Source organism: Pectinophora gossypiella, chromosome 5 (genome assembly GCF_024362695.1).
Source record: "Pectinophora gossypiella chromosome 5, ilPecGoss1.1, whole genome shotgun sequence".
NCBI lineage: Eukaryota > Metazoa > Arthropoda > Insecta > Lepidoptera > Gelechiidae > Pectinophora > Pectinophora gossypiella.
The window spans coordinates 11,324,152-11,338,183 of NC_065408.1; the positions used below are offsets into that span (position 1 = coordinate 11,324,152).

Here is a 14,032-nt window from a genome sequence, read left to right on the forward strand (position 1 = left end):
TCATTTCCAAGGTTACGTACGTGAAGACGACTCGCGGTCCACCACTTACCTATTTATAAACACACACATATACACCTCCTTAGAGTTGGACACGCACCCATATAGTCAATAACACACACATACATACAAACATACTGACGATAGCTGATCTAGGATGCACTGGTAATCACAGGTTGTTAGCGGATGCACTTTACAATGCCAACTTCCCAGTTTATTGTTACTTTCATTTAAATTGGTCCCAAGAATAATGGCCATGTGTTGTAATTTATAATATAATATATTCGTATTAGGTTACCGTACGTTGAGCATGTTCACGCGGTGGATACTGGTTTGCATTTCTTCAAATAAGTAGATAATATGATACACTTTAAGGAAATCTCTGTTTTGAAAGAGATAAACTCCCGTAATTGGAATTTCAGTTTAAAACACGAAATCTTGCGATATTATTGACTATATATTTGTACTCTCTCTCTCTGTGTTAATTGTAAGTTATGTGTTATTCCTTGTTTCGATTAAATTTTGTTACTGTGGTGTCCCTATATAATAAAGGTTTCTTTCTTTCTTTTGATATTTATTTGTTTTAGACAGAACCATACTTCGGACACTCCATACAAAAAAAAATCTTACCATGTGCCGCCGTGCGCGAGTGAGTCTTTCCCCCTTACTCCATAGCGGCTTTAAGGTCACATTAAGGTCAATTAAAGGATAACCCAACGGGGGTGAAGTCGACGCCCGATACGAATGGTGCGGGGCGTAGGATTACTGTTCTATACTTAGTCTACGAACACGTTTAACGAAGTATCAAGTACTTAATGGAGCAATACATTTACTGAGAAAATCAGTCCTGTCAACACAAAACCCAACTTTATATGCAAATGAATGAAAGTGAAATTATTTTCCGTCCAATATACTTACTAATGGATTAATGTTCACCAATTAATCTTACCGCTTCCATTGCCGACGTAAGTTATTACCGCGATGAACTATTCGAAGCAAAACATAACAGTTAAACAATTAACGGTAAATAGTTGAACTTGCAACACGTAACACTGAGTATATGAAATATTTATTAAAAAAAAGTCATCCATCAACCAACTATCTACACTTGGTGGAAATTGCATGATGATAATAATAATAAATCGCAGGTAGGTGTACCATCAGTTTTAGATTAGGCTTTGGCCCCACGCATGCCTTCCAAAAGTCCAGGACTCCATAGTTCCGAGATATGGAAAGAAGACAAATAATGATATTAATTTATTATAAATAATAATAAAAAATATGAGTTTCATCAATTTAAAGAGTTGAACAGTTTATCTAATAAAACATGTAAGAGTTTGGAATAAAAAACGGCCCGGCACCTGCCTTGGACTCTGATGTGAAATTGGTTACAGCAGGATGTACCAGCAAAGAGCTTAGTTCTACATTTGTAATCCTACATTTGACGAAGGATTATTTTTTGGTCGATTGTAAAATACCTTATTAATTTACGAACAATTCCTGTTCTTTAATTAGCACATTGTTCATTTTAGACTACCGGAGGCATTACCAGCAAACGCTACATCTAAAAACAATCACGAAACTAATTGTCTTTACGATCCCGGAATTTGAAGATTAACCCATTATGATAATTCTGGTATAATGCACAAAGAAACAAGCGTGTAGCGATAGTAACATTGTAGGAAAAAATAATCTTAATCTGACTTGTGGTTTACACGGCTTCGCACAGTATATCAATCATAATGCCTAACACAATAGATCGCTTTCTTTCAAAGCTATTTGCAAAGAAAGTGAACTGACACTTGGAAGAATTTATTGAGAATTGTGCATTCTTGCATTGGTGTGAGATGGTGAATAAATTAGTTAGAACAGAGACATCGTACACATCGTATACAGAGATTGTAATAACTTTATGTAACACCTTTTGTATACCTGTATTCACAAATAAAGATTTTGATTTGATTTGATTTGATTTGATCGTTCTATGGGTAGAAAATAAACAAGACGAAAGTGTTATAATATATATGGTAGGTTGGTTGCGCGGCCGGCGTGGTCTAGTGATAAGAGCATTGGTCTCTCGATATAAAGGTTTGCTTCCCGGTGAGGACATAGTACAAAAAGCACTTTGTTATCCCTATAGCTTGATTGGGACATTGCAGAATGATCTGATTGTCTGAGATAATCCGTTCTTCGGAAGGCACTTTTAGCAGACGCCATGTCACTTGGCAGTTTAATAGTAACCTCAGAATGATAATGTTGGTCATTGACCTCACATCCCATACGAGAGAAGAAGAATATAAAGTTCATTATAATTGTCCATCCTAAGATACGTATAGTAAAAGCCCTGTTGTCGTATGGTGACGTGTAGAATACATGTATTTTTTAAACATTTTTTTTTATATTATTCTGAGTTAATGTCATGTGTCGGTACAGTTAATTCATTAATTAGTAGGTACTGGAAAAGTAGCACATTACTTTGTTATACGATCCAATGACGCATTTCAGTCATAAATTAAATATACAGTAATATGGCCGAAATTATGCTTTTTCACGTAAGTTTCAATATCAAAATGCAATTTATTGTCAATTTGATTATTCTGTAATATATTTGTTCAATATAACTGAACATTTTTATTGACGTTGCTGTTGTTTATACACTACTTAAAGTCATTAATAAAACATTCTTAGATTTATGTGACGATTTTAACGGTTTCGTATGGTGTTGACGAAATTGTAGGTAGCTATTAAAAGTGCAGAATACTTACCTGTACAGGGTGTTAGTAACATCGTAACGAATACTGAGGGGCATGTTTCAGGTCTTGGTCCTGAGTAAATATCAAGTGGAATTACACCCCGTACAAGTAAGTACACCGTAAGTAAGTGACACCGTAACGAATACTGAAGGGGATGATTCAGATCATTCCGAGATGAAAACAAGTTGAATTTCCAGTCGGAAAATTCATGAAAATTTTAGTGTTTTTTTTTATTTATTTTGGGTTCTACTTTTGCAACGGAAAATTCCGCTCGATGTCAACTCAGAATCATGGTCTGAATCACCCGTCAAAGTTTTCGTTACGATGTTACAAACACCATGTATATAATTATTATCAATCAGCCCGCATCACCCCACTGTTGGTTATATAGGTCTCCATTTTGCACCATCCTTTCCGGTCCTGCGATTTCGGTGCTTGGGCGCGCTCCGGTCCTTTGGATGAGGTTATCCAAAACTTTCCCGCCGTTGCAACGTGGTCATCCGATCACCGGACAGCTAGTCTACCCACTGACCTTTTCCCTTCTCGTGGCCACCATTATATGATATTTACCTGATTAATTTGTATTATGTTTATGTAGATAAGTAGAAATCTTAGTCAGGCTTTGGTCATCTCTACTTATCATACCTCCTGACAACAACAGCATTAAAAACTTTATGACGTTTATTAAGATCACCTTAAGAAAAAGAGAAAATAAATCGAAAATAAGCCCGTGATGTGATTCTTGTCAAACCGAGACAAGCGTATACTGTTTCACCATCAGGTCCCCATCCTGTTCATGTGAGCTTCTTTGTAGCTTTTGTGGATGTGTTTGTGGAGGGCGTTACCCTAAACATCGGTGAGATCTATAAAACCAAAAATCCTCTATGGAAACCATTTATTTACAACACATGCATATTCAATCTCTCTCTTTATTTAAAAGCTGCGCTCTTGTAGGTGGAGTAATCGCCTCCATTTTCATTACTCCATAGATAGGGCGTGTAGAACGGTGATTGGTGGTGGTAGTACTGATTGGAGGGCTCTAGCTAGAACATCACCGATTGAGAAATTGGTCGGTGTACTGCGGAACGGAAGGCGATTGGGGCATATTCAATACGTAACTGAAAATGATCCATGTCTTATATATTAAATATGACTAGTATTAATCTTAAGTGAAGCGAAACCAATATAATTTAGACTCTATTAATAATTTAACGCGAATGATTGACCACTTGAGACGTCATGCTTCGACTCCTCTTGTCATTACTGGTGATATATTTAAGTAGGAAAGATATAAATTGGGCTCACTTTTCCTTTCACAAGTGTGCGTAAAGTATATGGAACATAATCAACGACGCGTAAATTTTTGAATGAGGAACTTTCCAGGCTACTTTACTCAAAAACTAAACAGATGGCGCTGTACATATAAATCTTTGTTTAACCTTCTAATTTCATACATGTGCATTTTATATCTTTGTTTTTGGGTATAAATGATGAGCCTTTTTATTACATCTTCCACCCATTATTATTCCGATCAAAATAAAGAGAACCAATTTAGGTAGTAATCCAAATATCAAGCAACAATTTATTTATATAAGCTTCTGCCATTACTTCGTATTTTGGAAGAATTATGTACCCGAGTAATGAGAAAAAATGTAATTATGACGTGTAAACTGTACAACGCCCTCTATAATGTTTTTGGTGAATATAGCCTGAAAAGTACCTCATTAATCCTGTGACTTTCTTTTTAAAGATACAAACAATACACGTTCGTAATGACCCGGTAGATACAGCCACAAACAAGTCTGAAGAACAACAAAACTTCCAGTCTATTTTGACCTTTCCCTATTACGAACTTTCTTCGAACCGGGGGTTATCTATGAGTACACTCCCATAGTGCATATAGGGATAATCGCCGGAAGGCTCAATTTTTTACACACACATTTTGATTAAATTGTTTTAAAGGACCTCTCTGCGTTTTGGGATCGAGCCCACGCACGCCTTCTAAAAGTCCTGGACTCTATATACTTATAGTCGTGAGCTATATAAAATATAAATCAAGTTAATATTTTTTTTTTATATTTCTTATTTCTTTCCTTCCTTGGCGTTTCCTGACAGGGAAGCAAAATAATAATTAATCAACTCGAAATATTTATGTTCTGTTACATAGTGAGTGCAAAAAGAATCGCTAATTTTAATATGCAGATTGTGGTATTTCCAGCCAGATACCGCTTTCTTATGAACATTAATCTAAACTTACACAATTGATCTTTATCATGCTGTTATAAAAGTTAAAGTGGTGCATAATGGCTTGGGTTTTCAGGGGGAAACTGTAAAACACGCAGTAAAATTAAATTATTTTATTTTGGTTTTGATTCGTATCAAAATAACAATAATTTCGTCGCTTTGTCAACCTCTTATACACATAAATAAAATTATTTTGTCAAATTCCACCACAAAATAAGATATAATAATGTATGTGTTCTGTGTAAAGACCTGCCATCTATGTAACGTTCTTAGAACTAAAGTAACTGCATGATCTTGAACCAGTAGTATGTAATTTCCTTACTAGATCAAATATATACTATATTCTAAGTAAATATAGATATTACATATATTGATAAAGATGAAATGAACATTTTAATTCTTTACAACTTAATCCCATTCAATCCCATCATGAACGCAATCACAAAACAATATGAAATATCACAGGTCGACATAATCAATGTAGGTACTTGAGCGCTTAACTAGAAATAAAATTATTTACAGTGCCATCTGTCGGTCGAGGTGGTAATTAACAAGTTAGGTTGGGCAACGCCATCTAGTGATATCCGTAGTAATCGCCGCCGTGACCGTAGACTTGCGGGTGGTGGGCATGGCCTATGCGCTTGACTACAGCGTTGAAGCCGTGGATCTTGTCGGCGGTGTACTCGACGATACGTGTGGTGCCGTCAGGTTCAGCCAGAGAGTAAGAACCTGTAAAAAGAGCTTGGTGATTCACGCAGTTTGCGGTAGATGGCGCTGTAAGAAAACAACTTTTCTTTGAGATCTATGATTTTTTCACTAGTGAGTAAAATTGAAATGGACTTTACTTAAATGTGATAAAATAGAGGCAGTTCGCCAAAAACCGTGAAGGGTGTAAAGATAAAGGTGACGGCTTTGCCCAGTAAGGAAAAAATATGGGCTATACAACTAGAAAAAATAGGTAAATATAACTAGATAAAATTATGGCACAAGTGTGTTTAAAAGTCATTAAGTATAAATAAAACTAGAAAATAATTTTATTTACTTTCAACTTACCTTTTACAACGTCACCGTCTCTGGTTTCCCACTGGTTTTTGTAGTCACCAGTGTGAGGGTCTTTCACCGAGTAATCAAATGTGTAATGTGGATGGGACTGTAAAAAGAAACAAAAACAAAAACCTTTATTATTTGCGACATCAAATCGTTAGTACATCTTCCATACAAAAGACATCAACGCGCTTCTACGTAAATATTTTTTTTCTTTTTTAATGTTATGATTTAGATTGTCTTATAAGATCCCACGGGTGGAAAAGATATACCTTCTGCATCGCTTAACTTATTTTTATTTTATAGTTTAAAACATTTATCAAGTTCAAAAAATAGTCAAATAAAAAAATAATTTGATAAAACTAATAAAATTTTCTATGACGCTTTGAAATTCGTAAATAACACGTTCACTGCAATGTTTACACCATTATAAGGCCATGTACTCAATAACGTAGTCCATAATTTTCGTCCACTACCTACTATCCGGTATGCGACATATTACAGTTTCCGAGCTTGCATCAACATTGTAAACAAGGGGCATTATCGTATGTGACGCAATGACGTCACGGTCCTGCGTATGATGAATTACTATGCCCTATAAACCTTATTGACTATAACTTATGAGTTTTCAAAGGCCCTTATAAATAAAGACTAAAAAAATAAAGCTTACGAGTGTTATTTAGTCACGTGAGTTGATTTATTTTATTTATAAGTGTTTTACTGAGCGATGACATACATCATGTGTGTGTGTGTGTATGTGTGCGTGTACAGTGACAATTAATCAAACTACCGGCTATATAGACACAACATACTGCTAAATATTATCTCAGTTTTCTTTTTTCACTCCCAATCCAGTACAATAATGAAAAGATATTTAACATAGAGAAAATAAAAGCAATAAGAAGTGAAAATAAAGAATAAGATAGATTCCATAATACAAACAAAATCACATAAAACTAATATATTTCTGTCCGATTATGGAGCACTGATTACTTACTTCCATTACTCACTCACTGACTGCGTAAAGAAAAAAGACAACAAAGATATACAAAGAGTAAAGTCACAATAATAATGTAAGTACAACCAACACAAAAAGTGCCGATATTGTGTGATTCATAATTTTTCTAATATGTATTAAAATACGTATTTTAGACTTAGGTATTATATTTCTACGGGTCTTCGTTACCGGATACAAATAAATAAATAAGTATTTCGACATTAATATTTCCTAAAAAGTAACTTTTTCTTCCCTATCTGTTTAGTAACGGTCTATTTCCCTCTTTTTTGATAACTTTTTATAACTTTCAATTACATCATACAATATAATGGTACAATATGGAAATCATTTAAACTATTTGTTGAATTTCCGTGACTCGAACTAAAAAAAAGTTAAAAACCTACAAATTCGTGACATCAGTGTTGTTATAAATGTCCCTCAGTACGATTATCGATCGAGTCAGAAAAAAATACAGCTTTGTTGGTCCCCGATACCGACCCCGCCGGCGTGGTCAACGTTCTTCCTCATTCTGCTATTATCAAATATAATCCTCTCAGATGCCAATGGACAGTAACAGTGACAAAATTCTACGAGATCTGCATGTCAGCTCATGTCAATCCCATACATTTCTATCACTATCACTGTCGATTGTGCTTAAGCACGGCACTGACGACTTCCCTCATTCGGCGCTTATCGCTATCGACCCTCTAGGGTCGATTAATTCTTTCAAATATATTCCTCTCAGACGACGCCCTGAACCGAGGTTCGCGCCCAATTTAACACCCTCAGGCATGTTGTCTTAAGTTTTGTACTGGGTGAGAGTCTTAAGTTTTGTACCCATTTCTCCAGCCTATGTCTACATGTAAAACCATTCTCAAGAGTTTATCATAGATTGAGGACAACTTAAAAAGCGTGTTGTTAGTTACTACTATTGTTTTATTTATACTAATTGTAGTATTGTATGTTTGTGTGGCTTGTATATATCTAAACAGTTATTATGTAACTGATATGATGATAACATATCGGTCAATCAACGTCTGCTATTCCGTCTACACATACAATATCAGTAATACCCATGTGACTTGACCAACTTGCATTAATATTAATTAAATAATAATTATACATGGCATAACCTAAACTTAACAGTTTGTTCACGTCCCACTACTAGACAAATACATAATATAATCTCGCTTGTACCCCGAAGGAATAACCTATACACCGTCTCCTCACCAGCTATGTTCCGGTCCCATGTAATACCGGCGAGCATATTGCCATTAACCGTGCACAAATCCTTAAAACCACGTAATATCAATTATCTATGATCTAAACAATAATTCACATTAAACTTGAATTCCGTGGTTTCAAGCCTGAGCACCCGGGCTGAACACCTGATTGTCCGAAAGTAAGATGATCCGTGCTTCGGAAGGCACATTAAGTCGTTGGTCCCGGTTAATACTTACTGATGTAAGTATGTAGTCGTTACATGAGCCATGCGAGGGGCCTTTGGCGGCTCAGTAATAACCCTGATACCAAGGCTGATGAGGTTGGTATTCCACCTCACAACCCACACGATAAGAAGAAGGGAGCCCGAGCCAGGATTTTAACCTGTGACTTTGATGACGGTAACTGGAATCACGGATTTTTCAAATAATTGGGGCCATGGAACATTATGCTGTAACAATCGATTTTACAACAATAAACCTAAAGATGTTTCAAAAACGCCCGCATTTAATATCATTGCCTTCTAGATAAACAGCTGTACGCATTCTATGATTTTTCTTTACTCTAAATCCAGCAAGGAAGTCACTTAGTTAGGTGGTAATAATTATATCATCATCAGCCCATTAACGTCCCCACTGCTGGGGCACGGGCCTTCCCTATGGATGGATAGGGAGACCGGGCCTTAAACCATCACGCGGGCCCAGTGCGGATTGATGGTTATTAACGACTGCTAATGCAGCCGGGACCAATGGCTTAACGTGCCTTCCGAAGCACGGAGGAGCTCGAGATGAAAACTTTTTTTTTTTGTGGTCACCCATCCTATGACCGGCCTTTGCGAAAGTTGCTTTACTTCAACAATCGCAGACCGAGCGCGTTAACCGCTGCGCCACCGAGCTCCTCTAACATAACATAATAATTATATAACAGACAATAATCAACTTACGTAATAGTCCCCATGATCAGCTCCTGCGTAATCTCCGTACCCGGCGTAGCCACCGATGTACCCTGCGCTGGCGACTGTGCATAGCGCCGCAAATACGATTACCTGGGAAATATAGATTATTAGTCATCATTATCATCGATCAGCCTGCATCATCCCACTGCTGGATATATGCTTCCTCCATTTTGCACCAACCTTTCTAGTTGTTCGCTAACCTTTCCCGCCGTTGCAACGATATCCGTATTAGTAAAATATAGTATTTATGTCGTTGTGTCTGTTAGCATGTAATTGGCAAGCATATATACCAAATTATCATTTTTATAATGCTGTCTGTAAAAGTTTAATATGTATTGCTGTATGTGTACCTAAATAAATAAATAGTATATTTTTAGTAAAGGGAACGCAAATATTTTAATCTGATGTGATGTGATCTTATGATTACAAACACGCGTAGCCGAGAAACAGTTATCCGATATCCGAAGTTTGAAACAATGTGGCGAATTCGATTTGAATATTGCGATGCCCATTTATATACGAGTATATTATGTAGAACCGATGACAAGTGTACCTAGTGTATTTTGAGTACCTAGTGTATTAACCTCAATTAAGAACATTACAAATTCAAGTGATATTGTTTTTCAGTTTTTTTATATTTTTTGTATTTTTAGTTTATCGTTTTTGTAACTTTGATAATAATCAATACTTTTTTGAATTATTTTCCGTATATTTAACCACAGTAAAACCTGTCACACTCATATACTATATCTTTCTGCGGCCCATATTATCAGACACAATAGTCAAACAATAGTGTTGAGATTTAAAAAGGACTTTGGATTTTAAGATCATTATATATAGTTTAAAAATATTCGGACGGAGATAAACATAACCTAATTTCAGTTAGACAGCTCTTTAATTGTTCCTGTCTTTCACTTACAATACGTGCAAGAAAGAGATGCTACTAGTTTTCCGAATTGTCACCAATGTAGCCAGTGAGATATAATCGCAGAAAGAACAAATGCCAAGTTCAGTAGCTAGTCTTGGGAACTAATAGAACTAATTAGAACCTTATATTTTCCATAGTCTAACGAGAACATAATCTGAGAAAGCTTTCAATTGAATCCATTAATAGAACAAAACGAAGATCAAGATCACAATGTACTCTATGAAACAATGTACACATGCCAATCATAAACGTATCAGATGCATTAATTAACCTTGACTTCAACAATAGGTAATCCCGCATTAAGATGTCTTATGATAGGATGGACGAATATGATTTCAACGAACAATGAGTATTACATTCACAAGCCAAACATGTACATCCAGATGGGTGGACGAAGGCAGCCATGGAATGGACACCTCCGGGATGCAGAGGTATTGGAGACCTATGACTCTGAGAGATAACCTAGACGGTTTTGACAGATGGTGGAGAGGAAGTGGTGAAAGATAACTGAGGACAGTATATAGCGCACTATATTACACACACGAATACAGAACAGTTACAAGGAAAAACTAAGAATCAAAAAGTGGGTAATGGCTTAAAGCGATATCTTCCAGACAACCTTCGATAGCCGATATTATAAACGTATACAGACAACATAGAGGAAAAACTTGAGGTCCAGTTGAGGGAAACAATAGGCTAGGAAAAAAAAATGTAGCTACAACTAAGTGCCGAGTATAAGCTAGGCAGCATATTTTACCCGACAGTTAGCCCTTGTTCGCGTGTGTTAGTACAATCAGTGAATATAACGTAAAATATCCTAATACCTAAGTATTATGACTTAAGTATTAGAGCACTGTTTGCAAGTGGTGGTTTCTGTTAGGACTGTACTTGGTATCCTGATCACAATATTAGGAGCTATTGTGATAATTTTAAATAAAGGGATCTTGTATAAATTTTTACGTATATTTAAGGTATAAAATCGTATCTTCCTATATATATATTTAAAAAAATGTATTACTTTATTACTTTATAATATTTACCAACGCATATAAGAAACACATATTCGTACTACAATACTAAGCGTTACAATACAAAGTATATATTAAATCTGTAACAATAGGGTTGAAAAACAAACGCAGGAAGCACTAAGCTAATAATTCCGCACGATTTCCGTTAACCCGAGTCAATGACGGTATTTTCCTATTACGCTTACGTTAACGTTACGTTTGTCTTTGCGACAGTACGAGAAATAACGCGGAACGTAGCGTGGTTAGGTTCTTTTAGCAATGTATACGTGCGTTTTCAATACGCATTGTTAAATCGCTGATTGATGGTGTGATGTGATCGGGAAAGTATTGCAAGTAAAATATTACGTATTACAAGTGGTTGTTAGTTTACTTTTGATCGGAATGCTGATACATGGTTTTTATTTTTATTAGTCAAGGGTTTATACATTTTAGTCGCTTTAAATAAAGATTCATAATTGAACTTCATTAGAGCATAGTGGTGGAGAATGCTTCAAGCTATGATTAATGAGGAAGGCGCCTGTGTCCAACAGTGGGACGCAAAAAATGCCAAAAATATAATTATATTACTACAATTATATTTGACATATTAAATGTACTTGGACGTTGTTTGAAATAAATGCTTTTTTATATCGGTGGTTTATGTATCCAATACATTAGAAATGTACCTCTTAACACTATCGGGGTGAGCAGAACCACAAGTTTTTCTTTTTATAATGGATATACCCACAGAACTGCATGGTGAACCAGCGAGCACGCATGAGGACTGATAAGAGTGAAAGAAGCAAAAGTGTCTCAGCATCGTAGTAAATAGGGTTTCGAGTACTCTGCCTACCCCAAAGAGATGTGAGCGTGATCTTATGTATGCTAAATATATACATACATAAACTCACGCCTATTTCCCACCGAGGTAAGAAGAGACTATGGAATTCCATATGCTTCGATTCTGACACACTTCTCTTGCTTCCTCCACATTCATCAATCGTTTCATACACGCACGCCGGTTCAGGACATATCCAATTTGGTCAGTGTACGTCCTTCTATGCCTTCCTCAGACAGCCCTACCATGAACCTTCGCTTTATATACATAAAAAAAAACATAAATAGCCTATATACGTCCCACTGCTGGGCACAGGCCTCCTCTCAATCAACCGGAGAGTGTATGGAGCATACTCCACCACGCTGCTCCACTGCGGGTTGGTGGAGGTGTTTTTACGGCTAATAGTCGCTTTATATATATTTTTTTTATGTTATAGTGACAGATTATCAGCTCACAGCATTATTTCTTTTAGGGTTTATTCTTGGCCCCAGACTTGCCCGAAGGCATTGACGAGGCCTAAGATGGAGCGAACGCGCCCAGAAGGTGTCAGTTCACTCTGGTCTTGAAAGCATCCGGTATATACTCATTCGAAAATACAGAATTCTACTCCTTATCATATTAAAAAAAGACTTTTGCTGCCTCACTTGGGTTGCGATACACATGAAAAGACGATAAGTAAATCATAATGGTGACAGATTTACTATCTAAATTGCCTATAATGCAAAGTTCATTACGCTCTACTAAGCTCAAAAGCATTGCTAGTATCATAAACTAACCGGGACTCCAGATTATTCTACTAAAACGTTCATATTTAATTTCATACCCACACAGTAATGAAATACTAAAGACATAATTCTCGATTCATTACTTACTACACCAATTGTGATACCAATCATCAATTAATCGTGTCAAATCACTGTTACGTTCAATTTCTTCGCTTATAATTTTGCGTATTCCAAAATTGATATAAGGTTTTATTACTATAAAAAGCAATAAATAAACAAAATATAACACTTTTCATGTGCTTTTTATGATTATTGTTTTTTAAACGAATCGTATATATTTTATAATTCGAATTTCAGTCAAGGCAAAATGCTTTCATTTAAGTAATTATGACTATTCCAAAACCATAAATTATTTAAAAAAAACGAAATTTTTGAATAAAAAAACTCTAATTAAAAAGAAACTGCGTTGTAACCGCTTCATGCACAACACGTAATCACGCACTTACTTGATAGGCACGCATTTTGACTTTTTTTCAAAGTATCCTTTTAACACTTTTGGGTCACTTTCGTCCTCTTCAGAATGGCCTGACAGGAGAACTGACACTGCACGGAGGCGGCACTGCACTGTATTTATAACTAGGCTCATGGTTGCACCACCCGAGCCATGTTTGCTACCACTTCATTGACGAGGTTACAGATGCGAATTTTGTAGGCCTATATTTTGTGTAACGTACTTACTTACATGTTTGTGTTTACAAAGAATGGTATTTCTTTGGTCTTGGTATTTGATTTTTTAAAGTTGGGTTAAGGTTAGGTTACGTTCGGGATATTCGGTTTTTTTTTAAATTAAAAATACTGAGTTAAGAAATATTTTCTGAAGAAATGTACGTATCTACTATTGTAGACATACCTAGCCCCCTAAATGCTTTTTTGGCCGAAATAAAACAAAAAGTACATGATTACGATTTTACGCAACAACGAATACATTCAGAAAAACACAATCGTAAACCTAGTATACTGCTAATTTGTACATCTTTCAAATAATTTTCTCTAATACATACGTAGAACTTTCCAATGACGTTACTATTTTTTCCTCTCATGCGAGTTGTGAAATTAATGATCGACCTCGTGAACCCTGGTGTCGGGATTATTATAGCCCCTGACATGGCTCGCGTAACGAATACATACTTAAGTAAATAATTATACTAGTCGGAACTAACTGCTTAACGTGTTTTCAGAATCATTGATCACTTTACTATCAGACAATCGAGTAAAATATTCTAACCTAAGTAGGTATAACAAAGTAGTTGTTTCCTCACCGGG

At 35.9% G+C, this 14,032-nt stretch overlaps 1 protein-coding gene across 1 annotated transcript; it reads right to left on the bottom strand.

The window, feature by feature from the left end:
• Nucleotides 1–5,092: 5,092 nt before the first annotated feature.
• LOC126367120 (cuticle protein 19-like) lies at nt 5,093–13,325 on the bottom strand. Its single transcript, XM_050010532.1, has 4 exons — nt 13,216–13,325; nt 9,200–9,301; nt 6,048–6,144; nt 5,093–5,723 (listed from the first exon to the last, which is right to left on the bottom strand). The coding sequence occupies exons 1-4, from the start codon at nt 13,228–13,230 to the stop codon at nt 5,569–5,571; spliced, it is 369 nt and encodes a 122-aa protein (XP_049866489.1). The 5' UTR covers nt 13,231–13,325; the 3' UTR covers nt 5,093–5,568.
• Between the last annotated feature and the right edge of the window lie 707 nt (nt 13,326–14,032).